Here is a 20,160-nt window from a genome sequence, read left to right on the forward strand (position 1 = left end):
ACAATGGGCTACAACTCAACAATGAAGAGAGAAAGTGTCAATGCATGCACAAACACAGATGAATCTCAAGAATACTATATTGGGCGAACATATATATTTCTGTGTTTTATTTATGTGAAGTTTAAGAGTAGACGAAACTAATCTGGGGTGCTATAAATCACACTGTGTTTTCTTGTATGGGATGAAGATTGACCACAGTGGGACAGGGGGAACTGTTGGTGATGAGAAATGTTCTATATCTTATTTGTGGTGCTGATTACACAGGTACACATATTTGCCCAAATTTTATAACTGTGCGCTTATTATTGTCCATTTTATTGCCTTTAAATTACTTCATTGTTTAAAAAAAGGATATTCGTAGAAATATAGCTAAGACGGCTTCAGTTTTCAGCACAACACAGTTGAGGTCTTTTAATTTTATGATTTGACTTCCGTTGTTTTGACTCCTCTTGCCTAGGAAAAAAATAGTACCTACCAACATTTATCAACTGAGTATGAGCTACTTTGTATTATAGAAATACACATTATTTCAGGACTTACTATTCTCTATAAATCAAAAAGACATACAATGACCATTTTAAAATATTTGGAACAGAATCATAATAAAAAATTGCATTTTCTCTGTCCCTATTTGAGACATAAAGAAAGTGGTGGTAATTTTCATTTGATGAAAATGTACAGCCTTTAAGGTTGCATAGCAACCTTAAATGTCTATATTGTAAAAGACAAGTTTGAAAAATAATGTTACAATTTACAAAGTTTTTAAGACATTAATAAAACAGGCCAGCTTCGGTGGCTCACGCCTGTAATCTCAGCACTTTGGGAGACCAAGTCAGGGCTGATCACTTGAGGTTAGGAGTTCAAGACCAGCCTGGCCAACATGATGAAACCCCATCTCTATTAAAAATATAAAAATTATCTAGGTGTGGTGGTGCATGCTGGCAATCCCAGCTACTCGGGAGGCTGAGACACGAGAATCGCTTGAACCTGGGAGAAGGCGGTTGCGGTGAGCCGAGATGGTGTCACTGCACTCCAGCTTGGGTGAGAAAGTGAAACAATATCTCAAAAAAATAAAAAATAAAAAAGAGAGACATTAATAAACATAGAATGCATAAATGAGAATATAAAACAGATAAAAGTCAAAGTGATTGAACTGTTAAGCAAAAATAACATAGAAAAAATCAATAATACCTCAAATTGGTTCTTGCAATGAGATGAACCAAGTTTTGGAAATATTGGTCAGAAAGATGACGGATAGTGTGCATGCAAATGGAAACATAACTATACAAACAGCACAGCTATTAAAAAGACAACAAAAGAAAAAGCACAATAAGAAGATATAACCAACAACATCATGCCAGCACATTTGGAAACTCAGGCAAAACTGGCAAATCCCTAGAAAGTAATAACTTTAAAAAGCATTATATAAAATCATACCAAAAAGAAAGCCAGGAGAGTCCTGCTCCATTTTCAAAGCAATACACCATAAACCACAATGATCTATTCTTTTACACCCAAGAATTTAACAACAAGTAAATGCCTGGTAATATTATTAAGTAGAAAGTAGAGCAACAGAAAGCCTTGTTAGGAGTAGGAGTGTAAATCTGAGCAATCTCTTGAAAAAAAATATATTGGCACTGTCTAGTCACTTTGATGCTGTCCAAACTGACAATTTCATTTCTGAGTACATATATCCTGAAGAAAGTCTTGTATGTGTGCACCAAGAGCTATAAATGAGACTACTTATAGGAACATTATTTGTAAAAACAAATAAATGACTGCAAATGGCTTGAATATTCACTGGGAGAAAGGTGGATCAATTGTGATATATTTGTACAATACAATTCCATGCAGCCAAGAAAAAGAATGAGCCTGGGTTAAACCCATCAAGTCTGATGACTCAAAAATTTCATGGTAAGCCATGAAAACAAGGCATGCAAGAATCTATACAATAGGATTTCATTTCTATAAATGGCACAACCAGATTAAGCAATATGTTGCTTAGGGATACTTCCATATATGTGTGCTAAGCATATAGAGAAGATATTAATGGTTAGCTGAAAAGTCATGATAGTGGCCAGCTCTGGGAAATAGAGAGAGGCATAGTTTTGGGGAGAAACACACGAAGATATCATTAAAAAAAATGTCGAGTACGTATTTTTAAAAGTGGAGTATACTGAAATTTATTTCATTATTGCCCTTTCAATAACACATGTATATTATATATACCCTTTATATGTGTGATATATTATAATAATTTAAAATATATATTTATCAAGTCACTTCACTCTTATAACTTGAGATTGCATTTTTCTAATGGTCCAATGTGACTTTAGGTTCCCACTGCCCACGTTGCTGTCATAGAGGAACAATGCCAACAAGTTAGACTTCAATGAATTGCTCAATTAAAACAGAACAAAACACACTATACCATTTAACTCCTCACATAAGGAGTATAGCGTATGTACCTTCAGGTTATATTATGGCATATAGTCTACGCTGTCCTGTTGTACTTTGTTGTATTTTGCCTTTCATGTTTTAAAGTTTCAGTGTAGTGATTCATTCAGCGTAACTTACTTTAAAATACATTTTTACTGTTACGTACCTAGTTTCTCATCCTAGAAATAGGTATAATATAAACCTGAAAGTTATAAAGTGTCCTTTTCAAATCTCCAGTGATTAAATCCTTTTTGGATAAATAATTTTTGTTCTGAATCCAGAAAGGGCTGAAATAATTTGAGTATCTGACATTTTTAGAAAAGGCACTGGGGAAGGGGACAGGAAGGACTTCTGAGTGGGAATGCTCATACCGTCTCATGCCAGCTGCTAGCTGGACAGCACAGTGTCTGACTTACTGATGAATCCTAGCTTCTGCCATGGTGGTTCCTATTTCAATTATCTTTAATATTTCAGACAAACCTGGTGAAACTTCTTTTGATGCATCAGGCAAACCCACACCTTGTGAACTGTAATGAGGAGAAGCCATCAGGTAGGTTAGGAGCATCCCAGGACCATTGAGCAGGTACTGTTTTCCTCCTTTCATATCGGAGTATCCATCCATCTTCAGCACAGCTACAAAGTGAGAGCTGGACATGCCTGTGAAGCTGTGTAACAACCAGCCCAGTTCAAGCACAATTCATCATCGCCTATGTACGGCTCCATTGCAGAGGCTATTCACAGTTTAATCCACACTGTACTGTTGTACTTTGATGTATTTTGCCTTTCATGTTTTAAACTTTCAGGATAGTGATTCATTCAGTGTAACTTACTTTAAAATACATTCTTACTGTTATTTAACTAGTATCTCATCCTGCCAAATACATGCTTATCCGTTAAGGTATTTTTGAAAAATAACAGCGTTATTATCTGTGCAGATATTTAAACTACAAGAAAAATACAGAGGCTGACATTCTCATGCAAATTTAAAACTTTGAAAATCTTGACTTAATGTTGCTTATTTTTTAATAAATATATTTTTGAAGATTTCTAAAATTATTTTAGTCACTGCCCTTTTGTATATTCATATACTTATTTAATAAATGGATGCTACATTAATTTTGTAGCTTTCAAAATTTAACAGAAAGTTACTACTCATAATTATTTGTGCAGTAGGAAAAAGAGTTCAGAATAACAAAGAGAAAAATCTAGCATAAGTAATACCATAATATCAAAATTTCGAAGACTGTAATTGATCTGAATAACAATAAATATATTCTTTCTCTTGCTATACCTCTGCTAACTTAAACGTACTTTACTTTTGAGATTTGTCATTTGATATACTTTCAGGAGTATGAATTTCTAATAAATCTCCAGTTAAAGCCAGAGAAGGGATTTTTCTCTATTTGTTATTTATTGGAATTAAGTATCATTGTCTAATGTTTATTACCTCATCTTCTCTGCTAAACTGAAGATTTACCAAACAGAAATTTTAGACAGCTTAATAGTCACAAACTTGAGAATCAAGCTAATATTACTTATAGTCTAGTAATTTTAACATTAACTACGTTAGTATGCTAATGATAAATATCAAAAAAACAAATAGAAATTTTTAGGTGTTTTCTTTTTGAAACTGTGTTTACTGTGAATACAAGTCACATCCTCTGTTAACTCTCATCTGGTTCTAACAGTAGCTCACATTTTTCAAGTTCGTATTCCTGGCTCATTTCCCAGACAAGGGAGGATATGACTGACCTTTGACTGCATGGACTCCCATGCCATACTCTCACCATTTAGGTCTAGTGTCGTGTCAAACAGATGTCCAGGCATGGCAGTTGACAATCTTAGGAACGGAGGCAATGAATGAACTTCTGGTCTAGACTCAGCACTGGTCATCTCAGCACAGTGCATGAGGACTCTCTCAGGCAACTTTTACCACACTGGTCATGCAAAATCGACCAGCAACCTAGCACCTTATTCATGGCCTGTTGGCAATACGAGACACAGTGCTGGGCCCATAATAGATCCTCAGTGAAGATTTGCTAGTTGAATAAAAATACTTTTATCACATGCAAAAAGCAAAGAGTTGTAATGCAGTGAGAGGTTTCAGCTAAAGCGGATATGCCAATAATCTAGGCAGCAAGAAGATAAAACTAGATAAAACCAGATGCAAGAATAGAGCAGAGAACAGTAAACCGGAAACCCATGCTACAACTGAGCAAAGGAAAGTCGTCATCAGTACTATAGTATATTGCTGTTATTTTATGTTTCTTGAATGTGGAATGGATTCATAAAAAAATATTTGCAGGAAAAACAATTTGTTAGGTGGGACAGAAATTTAATCTCCCAAAGTAAGAAAGCTGAGCACTGACCTACTTTTTACACGTATATAATTTAATCTGAGGCAAATAATGATAAAATCTTTACATAAATATCTTCTTGTGGCAGCCACATTACTGTGACCAGCCCAGAAAGCCACATAACTCTAATTTATAGACACAGGTGGTCACACAGTCTGGTCCTGACGATTGAGAAGAAGCAGCTGCCTCCAGTAGGTGCTTAATTGATATGAATGTAGATTTTTTCCTCATGATCTATATCAGTTTCTCTATCAGTAATTGTTGTTAGTGTAAACTTGATTGACACATAGCTATGTTGCTGCCCAAACATGTTCAGATGTTACTGTTATGTGTAATTTGTAAGGAAATATATTTACTTATATTTGCGATTGATAAAGGTAAAAATACTATGGCTAGAGGGCAGACCCCTTGTTTAAATAATACAACTGAGTATTTACTTGTACAACTACCCATTTAGTAGAATGTTTATAGAATGCCAGTTACACGCTTTATAACCCAGTCGGTGGGAAAGTGTAACTATTTCTGTAATTTTGGTTCATAGTCACCAAGATGCAGGGCAAGTTTTACTGAAAATGAAATGACATTAACTTTGTTCAAGCTTAGATTCTCAATGATTTTTTCTTTTACATATCACCATCCCGTGTATACTATTTTCTATTTCATTTATAATTAAATATGTCACTGATGTAAAACAAAATAGTCTTTTAAAATGACAGTACTTCAATTTTATCCCAGCCATAAACTTTTAAGGTTTTTTGTTTTGATTCATACATTGATAAATTTTTGGCATTTTAAGCATATCAGAATTATTAAAAGTAAATAGATTTATGTGCTATCATCACCCATCATTTTTCTGATTTTCTTCCTTTTTTCTTGTAGATATTGCTGCCTCTGAGTTTATTGAGGAAATGCTGCTGAAAGCCGAAATTGCCTGGGAAGAAAAAATGAAAGAACCTTTATCTGCTTCTACCTTGGCACAAGAAGAGCCCTATGAAGAGATAATTCACGATCTCCCCGTCATGTCGAGTAAGCTGTAAGTGGCTTCCTGCTTATTCTCATTTGCCATCTTCTCTACCTGCTGGTCACTTTAGAGCCAATATGAAGTCTGACTCTCAGCCAAAAGAGTTAGAACAATTAAAATGGCTTATCAATGCATGTACCAAACAATAGTTGTTTACAGTGATGAGTTAAACATAATTTTATAAAAACCCTCTGATTTAAAAACAGTATGACTATATCAGTTATTAAGTCAGTTTCGTGTGCCATGAGACCAAATAATATTTTAAACACGTTCCAAGATTTTAGCTAAACTGATAGTGAGGTTTCCAGTGGTTATCATTATGGCTAACTTTCCTGAAATAGAAAATACTGATATATGTTTTTTTTCCTCTCATAAGCATAAATCTAATCATTTATTGTTGTGTATGTTATCTCCTAAAAATAACTTTCCTGTTGCACTGAAAATATAAAATGGATTGACATCATTTTCAAGGTCTGAAAAAGGGACACAAAGTGTGACTAATAAGAATGACAAATAACAACTCACATTCGAATTAATGTTAAATTTACTGAAGAATAAGTGTTCATCTAACTCATAAAATAATGCTTATGTTTCCAGAGTTTCTCTTTGCCAGCATATGGATATACAAACACAGGTGTTATGTATATAACTTAGGTGTGCTTACATATTCATTCATTTTTAAATATTTTAAATATTTGTTCAGAATCTACTGACTGTGGTGCTTGGAATATATAACAAAAGAGATAGCAAACATTGTCAGGTAGAGATGGACGGTGAATATCTAAATCAATAAGTAAATCTCTATGAATAAATAACATTGCATGTAATCTGTGGGACCTTTTAAAGTCTGTCACATCATTTTAAAGGCCTTCATTAACAGCAGTCAGGTAAAGAAATTGTGTATCCAGAGCAATATTATAAAAAATTGATAGCACCTATAAAATTACTGAAAGATAAATTATTAAACATTGGAAAGCTTGTTACCTCCAGAATGCTACTGCTAAAATATGCATTAAAAGAAGTAAGACAAACATGGAAAACTTTATGAATGTTTTAACATGATATACAAGTTCATTTAAAAGCATAGAAATACCCATGGTGAAAATGTACAAAAAGCAAATATATGAAAATCTGGATATTCTAATATAACCCCTCTAAAATAGATCTCTATGAATTTATATATTCGTATTCTTCAGAGGTAGTGTTGTGGTTGCTGGAAAGAGCTTTGCCTTATGGCTAATATTTAGTTTGAATGGTTAAAGATGTTAATGCCCAACTTTCAAAAACAAATAGAACAAGTAGGCAATATATCAACAAGGGAATAGAAGACTTAAATAACACTATAAACCAACCAGATCTAACAGACATATTTAGAGCACTTCATCCCGAAATACTGGAATACATATTCTTTTCAATTGCACATGGAACATTCTTTTACTAAAATCAGAAATGAAAGAGGAACATTACTCCTGAATTTACAGAAACAAAAATAATTAAGAGGAAATATTATGAACAATTGTATACCAAAATATTAGGTAACCTAGATGAAACTGATGAATTCCAAGAAAACACCAAGAAACAAAACTAACTCAAGAAGGAAGAGAACATCGGAATAGACCTACAGCAAGTAAAGAGATTGAATTAGTCATCAAAAACTTCTCACAAAGAAAAGCTAATATCCACATGGCTTCAAGGCTGAATTCTTCCAAATGTTTAAAGAATTAACACCAATCTGTCACAAACACTTTCAAAAACAGAAGAGCAGGGAATTGTTTTTGACTCATTCTATCAGGTCAGAATTACCCGGATACAAAAATCAAATAAAAATGTCAGATAAAAAGAAAACAACAACCTTATGAATATAGCCTTAAGACGTCTAAATAAAACACCAGCAAATCAGGTTGAGCCACATATAAAAAGGATTTCACAATATGTCTTTGTAAGATTTATGACAAGAAAGCAAGGCTGAGCATTCAAAAATCAGAAAATATGGTATATCATGTTAATAGAATAAAGAACAAAATCACATGATTATCTCAATAGATGCAGAAAAAGCATTTGACAAAGCCCAACACCCTTTTATGAGAAAAAAGTAAGTAAACTAAGAATGGCAGGAAATTTTCTCAGCCTGATATGGGGCAAGAACCAAAAAATAAAAAGAAAACAAAAACAAAAACAAAACAGGGCTAACGTCATACTCAGTGGTGACTGATCACTTACCCCATAAGATGAGGACAAAGGCAAGAGTGTCTGCTGTCACCAGCTCTGTTCAACATTGTATTGGTGGTTTTAGCTCGAGCAACCTAGCAAGAAAATGAATGAATAAATAAATAAATAGTATCCAAACTGGAAATTAAGAAGTAAAACTATCTCTATGTTCAGATGACATACTCTTGTGTATAGAAAATTCTAAGGAATTTACAAAATAATCCTATTTGAATTAAGAATATAGTTCAGGAAGATGGCAATACCCATGATCAAGCCACAGAAACAATCTGTATTTCTATACACAGCAATTCATAATTCAAAAATGAGACTGAAAACAAGCTTACCCAGTAGGGTGGAAAAAAAGGAAAAATTAAAAATAATTTACAACAACATAAGAAAAATAAAATGCAAGAAAATTTAAGAAAAGAACTGCAAGTTTTTACACTGAAAACTACAAAACATCACTAAAAGAAATTAAAGAGCCTAAATATATGGAAAGAAATATTAAATGCATGGATTAGAAGACTTAATATTGTTAACACAATCTCTGTAAAAATACCAGATGACTTTTTGCAAAAATTGATAGGCCAATTTTTAAAATCACATAACAATTCAAGGACCCAGAATTCCTAAAATAATTATGTGAAAAAAGAACAAAGTTGGAGAACTCACACAACCCTATTTCAAAACTTACTTAAAATCTATGGTAACTAAGACATTGTGATACTGGCATAGGATGGAAATGTATCAACAGAATTGAACTGAGAATCCAAAAAGAATTCCTTACATTTCTGGTTAACTGATTTTTGCAAAGAATGCCAAGATGATTATATGGGAAAGAATAGCCTTTTACAATAAACAGTACTGAGACAACTGGATATTCACATGCAAAATAGTGAGTTGGATCTGAACTTTATATTATACATAAAAATTAACTCAAAATGGATCATTGACCTAATGTAAGAGCTAAAACTATAAAACTGTCTTTAAAAAATGTAAATCTTTCTGACTTTGGATAAGGCAATGGTTTCTTACATATGACACTGAAAGATAAGCAATAAAAGCAAAAATAGATAAAGATTTTAGTGGTTTCAAAGACAGTAATAAGAAAGTGAAAAAAAAGACACACAATGGGAGAAAATTTCTTCAGTGCTATATCTAACAAAATGTAAAAGGGTGCTTACAACTCAACAATAAAAAGACAAATAACTCCCTTAAAAATGGGCAATGCATTTGAATAGATGTTTCTTCCAAGAAGATACAATCATAGCCCATAAGCACACACAAAAATACTCTATTTATCAGGAAAATCCAAATGGAAACCACCATGAGATACCACTTTATACTTCCTAGAATGGCGATTAATAAAGAACAAAAAAAATAAAGGCAAATCAGTGTTGGCAAGGACGAGGAGGATCTGCCACTCTCGTATGGTGGTAGTGGGAATGTCAAATGGTGAGGCAGTGATGAAAAACAATTTGACAGTTCTCAAACAGTTAAACGTAGATTTACCACAGACCCATAAACTCTTCTCTTAGGGACATTGTTTATCTCCCAGATAATGAAAATGTATGTCTACACAAAAACCTGTACATAAATATTCATAGGAGTTTTATCTATAAGAACAATTAAAAAAGGGGGAAAAACTGTCCATGACTTCACCATGTATTCTGTCACCTGAATCATGGCTGCTCATTTTTCTTCATCATTTTTAACCCCAACTTCCTATTCCTTTGCATTCTAAAGGTGATTTTTTTCCCCAGAATATATTTTGCTGCAATTGCAAGACAGAATGGAATAGTTCATTTTTCTGTTATCTCAGGATACAAGTCAAATTTCTGCTTTACAATAAACTCATATTTATTGTTTCGGTGAGCATTTTGTGCAGTAAATCATGATATAGTAAGGTTAAGGACATCACTTCCACTATAGCCTGCTGTCAGTAAACACTTCCTGTCTTTAAATATTGGATGAATTGGAAATGCCTATGCTATTGGATTATCCCATATTTCAGGTTTTCTAAGGTGTCTCCTATCCAATCAGCATTCCTAAGTTTTCCCCGTGTTGCCTGACTTTCAAGCTCATGTCTAAAAATGTGCAGCTTTAATTTCAAAGGCCCTTCCACCTGTAACATTCTGTATCTGTAAGGTCAGATCCCTGTAAGCTTGCTTTCTCTTCTTTCCATACTCGACTGCTCTTCACTCTGCTCCTCTATTCCTTCTGACTGGGCGCCTCCTCTCTGTGTTGCCTTTCTGTCTTTAGATGTATTTAAGTGCCTCACTTGCTGTTATTGCCACTAACGAAACAGCTGCTGCTGAATATGCCCTTTAGCGTCTGAGCATGGACGTGCTCACCCAGGATTTTCATCACTGAGCAGTTTGGATATGTGCCAACTTGCATCTCTAATATTCTAGTTCATAGAGCCCGTGAGAAAAAGCCCACAGAAATTCTACATGTTGCCTAAGTGGAGTAGTTCATTGATGAAAGGGTTTTTTTTACTTATTATTTGTAATAATAACAACAACAATTTTGACAACTGATATTTTTTACTACAGTTACCAGGTGTTGAATCTTGAGCAAACTAGATTGGATAATTTCATTTAACTCTCAAAACAACACCTGGTTGCATGTCCTGTTACATAGCCATTTGATACACACCTAGCTAAGGCTTGGAGCTTCAAGAACACGACTCATGCCACACGTGTGCTAAATCTGTTATTGTTTCAGCAAGGAGGTCATTTTTATTTGTAACCAAAGCTTATCATTTGCTTTAAAAAGGAAATTGATAGTGCCTGAAGTCCCTCTCTGAGTGTTCCTGGTGAGGCCCGGTGGTGTGGTGCTTTTGGGCAGAGATTCCAGAGCCACTATCCAGCTTCAGATCCTGGCTCTGCCATTTACTGGCTCTATGACTTTAAGCAATTCAGTCAACTTCTTTGTGACATTTTTACTCAAGTGCAAAATGTGGGTGTTGTTTGTAAAGAATCTGGCTGATTTTTGTCCTTGGTTTCTGGGGGAGAACCAAATCCTTGGAATTTCCCATGGAATAACAGTGCCCTTGTTGCTCATGAGCCCTTTGGATCGCATCTGAGTTTATCCTACCAGGTGAGATGACTCAGGATAGGGGCCTAGTCATGCCAGAAAAACCAACAATGTGATTAAAGACCAACCATGTGATTAAAACCGGCCCAACCTCCAGGAGGAGCAGGACAGGCTAGAGATGGAGTTCAAACATGTGGCCAATGATGGCATCACTAATGCCTATGCGACGAGACACCAGTAAAAACTGTGGACATTGAGATGGAGTTCAAACATGTGGCCAGTGATGGCATCACTGATGCCTACGTGACGAGACACCAATAAAAACTGTGGACATTGAAGCTCTGTGGAGACTCCAAATTGGTGAGCACATCAGTGGGCTGGACTTTGATGTGCCCTGCATCCTTGGGGAGGGGGCTCAGAAGCTCTGCATTTGGGACCCTCTCAGACTTTTTCATATGTATTTGTTTGCTGGTCTTGTCTTAATTTGTATCCTTTATAATAAAGTTGTATTAGTACTTTGCTGAGTTTTGTGAGCCATTCTAGTAGATTGTCAAACCTGGGGGGCTCGTGAGAATCTCAGAATTTGTAGCTCGTTGCTCAAAAGTTCAAGTGGCCTGGGGACCCCCAAACTTTTGGCTGGAATCTAAAATGGGGGCAGTCTTGCTGAGGACTGTGCCCTTAACCTGTAGGCTCCGGGCTAACCCTTGGCGGTTAGCATAATTGTATTGCAGGACATCAGAGTCTGATGATGATAGTAATAATAACTGTATCATAGGGTTGTTCTTCATAATTGAGTTAATATTTATAGAGCATTTAGAGCAATATCTGCCTCATTGTAAGTACTAAATAATTGCTTAAGAAATGACCAAAAAAAGATGTTCTTCACTTATCTTTGAAGTGGCAGCAAAAGCCTCTAAAGAAGAATGGCTTTGTAGCTATAGGCTGAGACAAAAACAGTGGTAGGCCTTCCGCTGGGTGTTTTTAAACTGATTATAATCATATGGAGAAAATCTTATTTTCTAAGCAGCTGGAAAGAAAATCTAGTATCAGGAAAGACCAGCTTTGGTTGGGTGAATACTCTGATGAGGTTGTGTGGGGGCTGAGTCTCCAGAGTTTCTGAGTTATCTGTGACCTGGGATAGAGAAGAAATGTCACTTTCCTAGGGATGAGAAAAGACTATGAGGAGGGGACCTAAGCAGGGCCGAGGGCCACAGGAAAAGGGACTGCTTGGAGTTGATCCCAGGGTGGCCTCAGCCAAGTGGCTCTTGGGGAGGAGAAATACCCCATGGGGATTTTTGAATGAAATAATATATCATGCAGTGTGCCCCTTTTGACCTTAGTAAAAGGATAAGACTCACAATAGATTTGGGGGAAGGTCTTAAAAATGTCAGATATTAATATTAATCCTTGGATCTTTATCTTATTTTATAAAAGCAGAAAAAAAAAGGTTCATTGTATTTTCTACAGTGAACAATTTATGTAGCTCTGTTTCTAGTATTAACATTGAGAACTGTCTATTCAGTCCATTATTTTAAGTGCCAAAATAACCAGATCACATATGCCATATCTTTACATCTGTTTCTGTTAGTAGTAATATTTTATTACAAATTCAAATTTAGCTGGACCCGTTTCTCATGGATGGTGCCTTGACAGTGTCCTCACATGGTGGAAGAGGGACAGTGATCTCGGGACAGTTTTATAGAGGCTTTAATCCTCCTGAGGGTTCCACCCTCATGACTTAGTCACCTCTAAAACCCCTACTTCTTAATGCTATCACTTTCAATAGATACATGTAGGGGCCACGCAACATACCAGCCACTGTCCTGGCCACTAAAACACATGCAGAAGTCTACCGGGCATAGAGTTGCCAGGTAAAATGCAAGAAATGCAGCTAAATTTGAATTTGTAATAAAAAAATCATTTATTATTTGTAATTGTCAAAGATTTTTTATTTGCTAAATCTAGCAAGCCTTTAACAGGATAGGGCTTCAAGGAATTAAAAAGGACAGATTTCTCTGGTAAGCATCATTATTTCTTTCCTTCTATTTCCTGCCTTCTTGGTATAGAACTGTGTGATCTGGTAATGCCAAGTAATCTTGCAACCAAAAAATGAAAGTTACTCTCTTTTTTCCAGACAGAGTTTCGCTCTTGTTGCCCAGGCTGGAGTGCCATGGCACAATCTCAGCTGACTGCAACCTCTGCTTCCTGGGTTCAAGCAGTTCTCCTGCCTCACCCTCCTGAGTAGCTAGGATTACAGGCGCCCACCACCACACCCAGCTAATTTTTGTATTTTTACTAGAGACGGGGTTTTACCACCTTGGCCAGGCTGGTCTCGAACTCCTGACCTCAGGTCATCCACCTGCCTTGGCATTCCAAAGTGCTGAGATTACAGGCGTGAGCCACCGCGCCCAGCCAAAAGTTACTTTCTAAGAATAAGAGAGCAGGAAGCTAGAACAAATCAAAGGCCCAGAAGATCTGGAGAAGGTTACCATACCTGGGCTGCCTATTTCTGCTTTTCTTGTTATGTGAGAAAAATCAATGTCCATTTCCTTAAGATACTATTCTTAGTTTCTGAGGTGGGCAGCCTAAAGGAATATTGACTGGTGCTATAGCTGCTGTAACCTTGGGGTATCATGCTCTTGGGGTATCTTGCTTCTTGTGCCAAAGTTTTAGGACTCCAAAGATTTAGAAGTTGTGGAAATGATACTACTTTGACTTTCCAGTGTGTTTCAATGTTCCATATGGTTTTTTTTGTTTGTTTGTTTTTGTTTTTTTTTTGAGACAGAGTCTCGCTCTACCACCCAGGCTGGAGGGCAATGGCACAATCTTGGCTTACTGCGAACTCCGCCTCCCAGGCTCAAGAGATTCTCCTGCCTCAGCCTCCTGAGTAGCTGGGATTATAGGCGTGCACCACCGCGCCCAGCTAATTTTTGTATTTTTAGTAGAGACAGGGTTTCACCATGTTTGCCAGGCTGGTCTTGAACTCCTGACCTCAGGTGATCCACCCACCTCAGCCTCCCAAAGTGCTGGGATTACAGGCATGAGCCACCGTGCCCAGCCCCATATGGATTTGTATGTCCTGAATACCTCTTTTTCACAAGCAGAAGAAATTTTTCATAACTAGAGTGGCCATGGGTGCCCATTTGTTCCAGTCTGGTTTCTGCTTGTTTCCTCGGCATGATGATGAATAAAATCCTCTTTCAGTATTAAAATGTCCCAGTTGGCACCTTAAGTTCTACTTTTGCAGAATCAGAAAACTGTGGCATAAAATTTCTTGTATAGTTTCACTTCACATTAATATATTAAAGAATATTAATGCATAGTATTTAAGCAATAATAAATCATATTTGTATATAGTCTTTTAGATTACAAATGACTTTTATATCAAATAAGTCATTTGATATGTATGTATAATTTTTTAATTTAGTAATCTATAAAACATCAAGCCTTTTTAATCAAATATTACAACTACATTGTTAAATTCTACAGAATGTGTTTACAAAGTATTGATAAACCTGTGAATGAGTTCCCTAATTATTTTCACTTAGGTATTCTGAAGTCCAGTAGTGCACAAAGAGAAATGTCATAGAATACAGGGACAGAATGATACATTCAGGGAGCATTCCTAGCAAAGCTAACACTTGGAACTTTCAGAATCTTCCTTCATATATACATAAAACTACTAAATTATACTTAATTTACAGATTTTCCCTTAAACGAGCTATTAAAAATTTTTTTGCATATATCTGTTGAGAGCTGTTAGATTAATACATCTCAAAAACAATACAAACTCCAGGTCAGCCAATGACACATTGAAAGTTTTATTTGCTTTTTAGACACAGGTAATATTTTACCATAATGGTCTTTAAATTGTAAAAAAAAAAAAAAAAAAAAAAAAAAACTTACAAAAATTAATTTTTGGGAGGACCAAACATACAGCAATTAATTCAAATCTCTCCAAGAGCTCTTTCATTTAATATTAATCTTTGGATCTTATTTTCTAGAAGCAGAAAAAAAACAAAAATGTGATTGAATTTTCTATGGTGAAAAATTGATGTAGCTATGTCTGTAGGAGTAATGTTGAGAACTGTCTATTCAGTCAATTATTTTAAGCACCAAAATAACCAAGTCACCTATGCCATATCTTTACATCTATTTCTTAGTTTTTTGTTGTTGTTGCTGTTGTCGTCATGTATCTCAATATATTCCATTTTATTTCATCTCTATGGTTTTCTAAAATTGCTTTAGTTGTAATGGGCGATAATCGTTGTCTTTGTTGGTTTCATTTTATTACATTCCTGTTTCCGTTTTCAGAAATAAAATCCTATTTCCTGTAGGCACATTTTCTCTGCATGAAGTTACTTTGATGTTTGTCAAAATAAGTAAGTCTGGCATAAATCCAGTAGAGTTCAGAAATTGGTTGTCTGCTGGTATATTCTCATCTATTTTTTTTCACAGTCAGAGTTAAATCTGTCTCTACTGTATTAATCTAAGCTACCCTTGGATGGTACTGATTTTCTTTTTTAAAATGTTTATGGGATCTGTCTTACCAATAGAAAATATACTATCTCATTTCCATTTTTTCTCACCAAATAAAGTTCTATTACTAGTAATTTCTTTTTCATAATCAGAATAAGAATTTCTTGTTGAAGAAAGTTTGGAAAGTGCAGAAAAACCTATAGAAACATGAAAAAAAAAAAGACTAATTTGCTTCAAAGAAAAATTGCACCAGGGAAGTTACACAGGAAAGAAAGACTTTACTAAAAACTATTGCACTAAGGGAGAATGATTGAGCTCAACTCTACTGAACAAAAAGTGGGAGAGTTTCTAAGTGCTGGGGTGAGCTAGGGGGAAAGTACTGTAGCACTTTAGGAAGGAGTTTCGTCAAGGTGACTAAGCCATGGGCATTTGCTGATCGTCCTTTATAGGCTCCTGTGCTCCACAAAAACTGGGAAATATGTGGGCTATGTTCTTCTCTGTTTAGATTTCAAAGGGATGACTCCCAAGTCATAAAGACATTCCTGGGTTGTAAAACTGGCCAGAGGCTGGGAGAAGATATACATCTCAAAGGGGAAGAGAAAAAAAATTGCAGTTCAGTTTTCTAAAGACATTGCTCCAAGAAAAGGGAGTTCAGAGGACTAGAGATAGTCCAAAATTTAGCTGAGAGAAGAAGGTTAAGGCCTTCTGGGTCACTACTCAGCCTTTGTGATGAAACTGCTATTAACTTGGAATTTTTCCTTTTGCCCTTTATGTTTCCTGTTTTATTCAGTCTTGTACTATATATATATATATATTCACATCCTATTTTAAAACATAATCTGATAAATATTTTTCCAATCAATAAACATTTAATGAGTATTAAGAAAATACCAATGATTAAAATTATTTCTTTTTTTTTAACAAATAGCATTTTACTATATGTGTCCTTAAATTCTATGAATGCATAGTAAATGAAAATTTAAATATATTGAAGTTAAATATTCTGAATGCTATTATTAATCACAATGATTATAGATAAAATGTTTTATTCTAAAAGAAAGAGAGAAACCTAAACAACTGTTCTATGGAAATTTAAAATATTGTATGCCTTCAGCCTAGCTGTACAATTTGCACTTTTCTTGTAGAAAATAACTGCATAACTAATTAATATACTGCCTTTCAAAACAATTATGTTACTTAGAATTGTTTTTTTTTCCTATAGGAATAAGAGAGTGATATGGCTTAGATGTGTCCCCACCCAAATCTTATCTTGAATTATAGTTCCCATAATCCCCACATGTCCTGGGAGGGACCTGATGGGAGGTAATTGAATCATAAGGGCAGTTTCCCCCATGCTGTTCCCTTGATAGTGAGTGAGTTCTCACAAGATCTGATGGTTTTATAAGCATCTGGCATTTCCCCCTGCTGGCACTCATTCTCTCTCCTGTCACCTTGTGAAGAGATTCCTTCTGCAATTATTGTAATTTTCCTGAGGCCTCTTCAGCCATGTGGAACTTCGAATCAATTAAACCTCTTTCCTTTATAAATTACCCAGTCTCAGGTATGTCCTTGTAGCAGCATGAGAACAGACTAATACAGTAAATATGTACTGGGAGTGGGGTGCTGCTGTAAAGATGCCCGGAAGTGTGTAAGCAACTTTGTAACTGGGTAACAGGCAGAGGCTGGAACAGTTCGAAGGGCTGAGAAGAAGACAGGAAGATGTGGGAAAGTTTGGAACTTCTGAGAGACTTGTTGAATAGCTTTGACCAAAATGCAGATAGTGATACGGACAATGAAGTCCAGGCTGAGGTGGTCTCAGATGGAGATGAGGAACTTGTTGGGAACTGGAACAAAGGTGACACTTGCTATGCTTTAGCAAGTGACTGTCAGCATTTTGCCACTGCCCTAGAGAACTGTGAAACGTTGAACTTGAGAGAGATGATTTAGGGTATCTGGCAGAATAAATTTCTAAGCAGCAAAGTGTTCAAAAGGAAACAGAGCATGAAAGTTTGGAAAATTTGCAGCCTGATGATGCAGTAGAAAAGAAAAATCTATTTCTTGGGGAAAAATTCAAGCCTGCTGCAGAAATTTGCATAAGTAACAAGGAGCCAAGTGTTAATCACCAAGACAATGGGGAAAATGTCTCCAGGGCATGTCAGAGACCTTCACAGCAGCCCCTCTCATCACAGGCCAGGAAGTCTGGGAGGCAAAAATGGTTTTGTTGGCTGAGCCCAGGACCTCACTGCTGTGTGCTGCTGAGGGACTTGGTGTCCTGCACCCCAGCAACTTCAGCCTCAGCTGCAGCTCAAAGGGGCCAAAGTATTGCTCGGGCCTTGCTTCAGAGGGTGCAAGCCCCAAGCCTTGGTGGAATACATGTGGTGTTGGGCCTGTGGGTGCTCAGAAGTCAAGAATTGAGATTTGGGAAACTTAGCCTAGACTTCAGAGGATGTATGGAAACATCTGGATTTCCAGGCAGATGTTTGCTACAGGAGCAGAGCCCTCATTGGAGAAGCCCTGCTAGGGCAGTGTGGAAGGGAAATGTGGGGTTGGAGCCTCCACACAGAGTCCCCACTGGGGCACTGCTTAATGGAGCTGTGAGAAGTGGGCCATGTTCTTCCAGACCCCGGAATGGTAGAACCACTGAAAGCTTGCACCATGCACCTGGAAAAGCTGCAGACCCTCAATGCCAGCCCATGAAAGCAGCCAGGTGCTGGGCCATACCCAGCAAAGCCACAGGGACAGAGCAACCCAAGGCCATGGGCGCCCACCTCTTGCATCAGTGTAACCTGGATGTGAGACATGGAGTCAAAGGAGAATCATTATGGAACGTTAAGGTTTAATGACTACCCTATTGTATTTTGGACTCACATGGGGCCTGTACCCCTTAGTTCTGGCAAATTTCTCCCATTTGGAATGGGGTTGTTTAACCAATGCCTGTACCCCTAGTGTATCTAGGAAGTAACTAACTTGCTTTCAATTTTACAGGCTCATAGACAGTAGCGACTTGCCTTGACTCAGATGAGACTTTGGACTTGGACTTTTGCGCTAACACTGGAACGAGTTAAGACTTTGGGGGACTGTTGGAAAGGCATGATGTTTGAAATGTGAGGACATAAGATTCAGGAGTGGCCGGAGTGGAATGATATGGTTTCCCTGCGTCACCACCCAAACGTCATCTTGAATTGTAGTTCCCATAATCCCCATGTGTGGTGGGAGGTAATTGAATGATCGGGGTGGTTTCCCCCATGCTGTTCTCATGATAGTGAGTGGAGTGCTCATGAGATCTGCCGGTTTTATAAGCATCTGGCATTTCCCCTGTTGGCAGTCATTCTTCCTCCTGCCGACTTGTGAAGAGGTGCCTTCTGCCATGACTGTAAGTTTCCTGAGGCCTCCCCAGCCATGTGGAACTGTGAGTGAATTAAACCTCTTTCCTTTATAAATACCCAGTCTCAAGTATGTCCTTATAGCAGCATGCAAACGGACTAATATAGAGAGTCTTTGTAACTATTTATTTGCAATTATTGTTAGTGATATATCTTATATAACCTATGATATAATTGAGTGAGTTAGTGACTTATTTTTGAGATGCAGGTGAAAAGTTCTATGAGGAGAGATTATTTACTACAAATGCAAAACTGTAGGGCTTGATATATGCTTTGATATTACCTAGTTTAACTCTTGCATTTTGCAAAGGTGAAGCTGTGACCCAGAGATTTCAAAGGCCTTAAAAGTTCAGGTGGTAGCCAACTCGAGGTAAAATCTGATTTAAAATGATGTGTCCATAGTCTTAAGCCAATCTTTTTTTCAACCATAGCTCTCATGGAGTCTGCTAGTGATACTGCAATTAGATTTGAGATATGAAACGAATATTTCAACTATTTTACTAAACTCAGTACTTCTTCTAAAGAAAAGTATTTATTCTAAAGAAATCTTTATAATTGGTGATTTTTTTTTTGCATTTCATAAACTGTCTTCTTTGTTTGTACCTTGACCAATCTACTCTTTTTTTAATCACCCTAGACTCAAAAAATGTGGTATATTGCAAACCCTCTCTTTAGTTTATAAAACTCTCTGACAAAGAAGGAAAAAAATGTGATTGATAGATGAAAGAAAAATAAATACAGAAAATATTTTTATGATATGAGAGTAGATGTAGACAGTGTGGCCTGGTGGGGAAGCACACAGGTTCTGGCGCTTAGAACTGACAGATTCAAACCTCAGTTTCAGTAGCACCTGCTGTGTGTCCAGAGCAAGTTCTTCTCTGTGCCCTCAGTTTACTCATTCATAAAACAAATAGACATTGTAAAATAATGAACACTTTATAACGTTGTTGTGAAAATGAAAAAATTTAATACGCGTAGAGTGTTTAGAAGACTATCACGTTAAATATCATATAATTAATATAACATTTTGCAGATAGTTCACTCAAAGTATAGAAAAAATAGGGAAAGGCCAAGAATGGTGGCTTACGCCTGTAATCCCAGCACTTTGGGAGGCCAAGGCAGGTGGATCACTTGAGGACAGGAGTTTGAGACCAGCCTGGCCTCAGAATTTCATAATGAAACCCTGTCTCTAGTAAAAATAATAATAAAAATAAATTAGCTTCGCATGGTGGTT

General features: G+C 36.5%; 1 protein-coding gene across 1 annotated transcript in view; it reads left to right on the forward strand.

Annotated features, from left to right (window-relative positions):
- Nucleotides 1–20,160, forward strand: part of MYO16 (myosin XVI) — a 575,469-nt gene that overhangs the window by 192,939 nt on the left and 362,370 nt on the right. The window contains exons 8-9 of the mRNA XM_030813681.1: nucleotides 2,914–2,989; nucleotides 5,676–5,829. Coding sequence (XP_030669541.1) covers nucleotides 2,914–2,989; nucleotides 5,676–5,829 — 230 coding nt within the window. The remainder of the gene's footprint in view (nucleotides 1–2,913; nucleotides 2,990–5,675; nucleotides 5,830–20,160) is intronic.

The sequence above is a fragment of the Nomascus leucogenys genome, chromosome 5, assembly GCF_006542625.1.
Source record: "Nomascus leucogenys isolate Asia chromosome 5, Asia_NLE_v1, whole genome shotgun sequence".
In the NCBI taxonomy this organism is placed as follows: Eukaryota; Metazoa; Chordata; class Mammalia; order Primates; family Hylobatidae; genus Nomascus; species Nomascus leucogenys.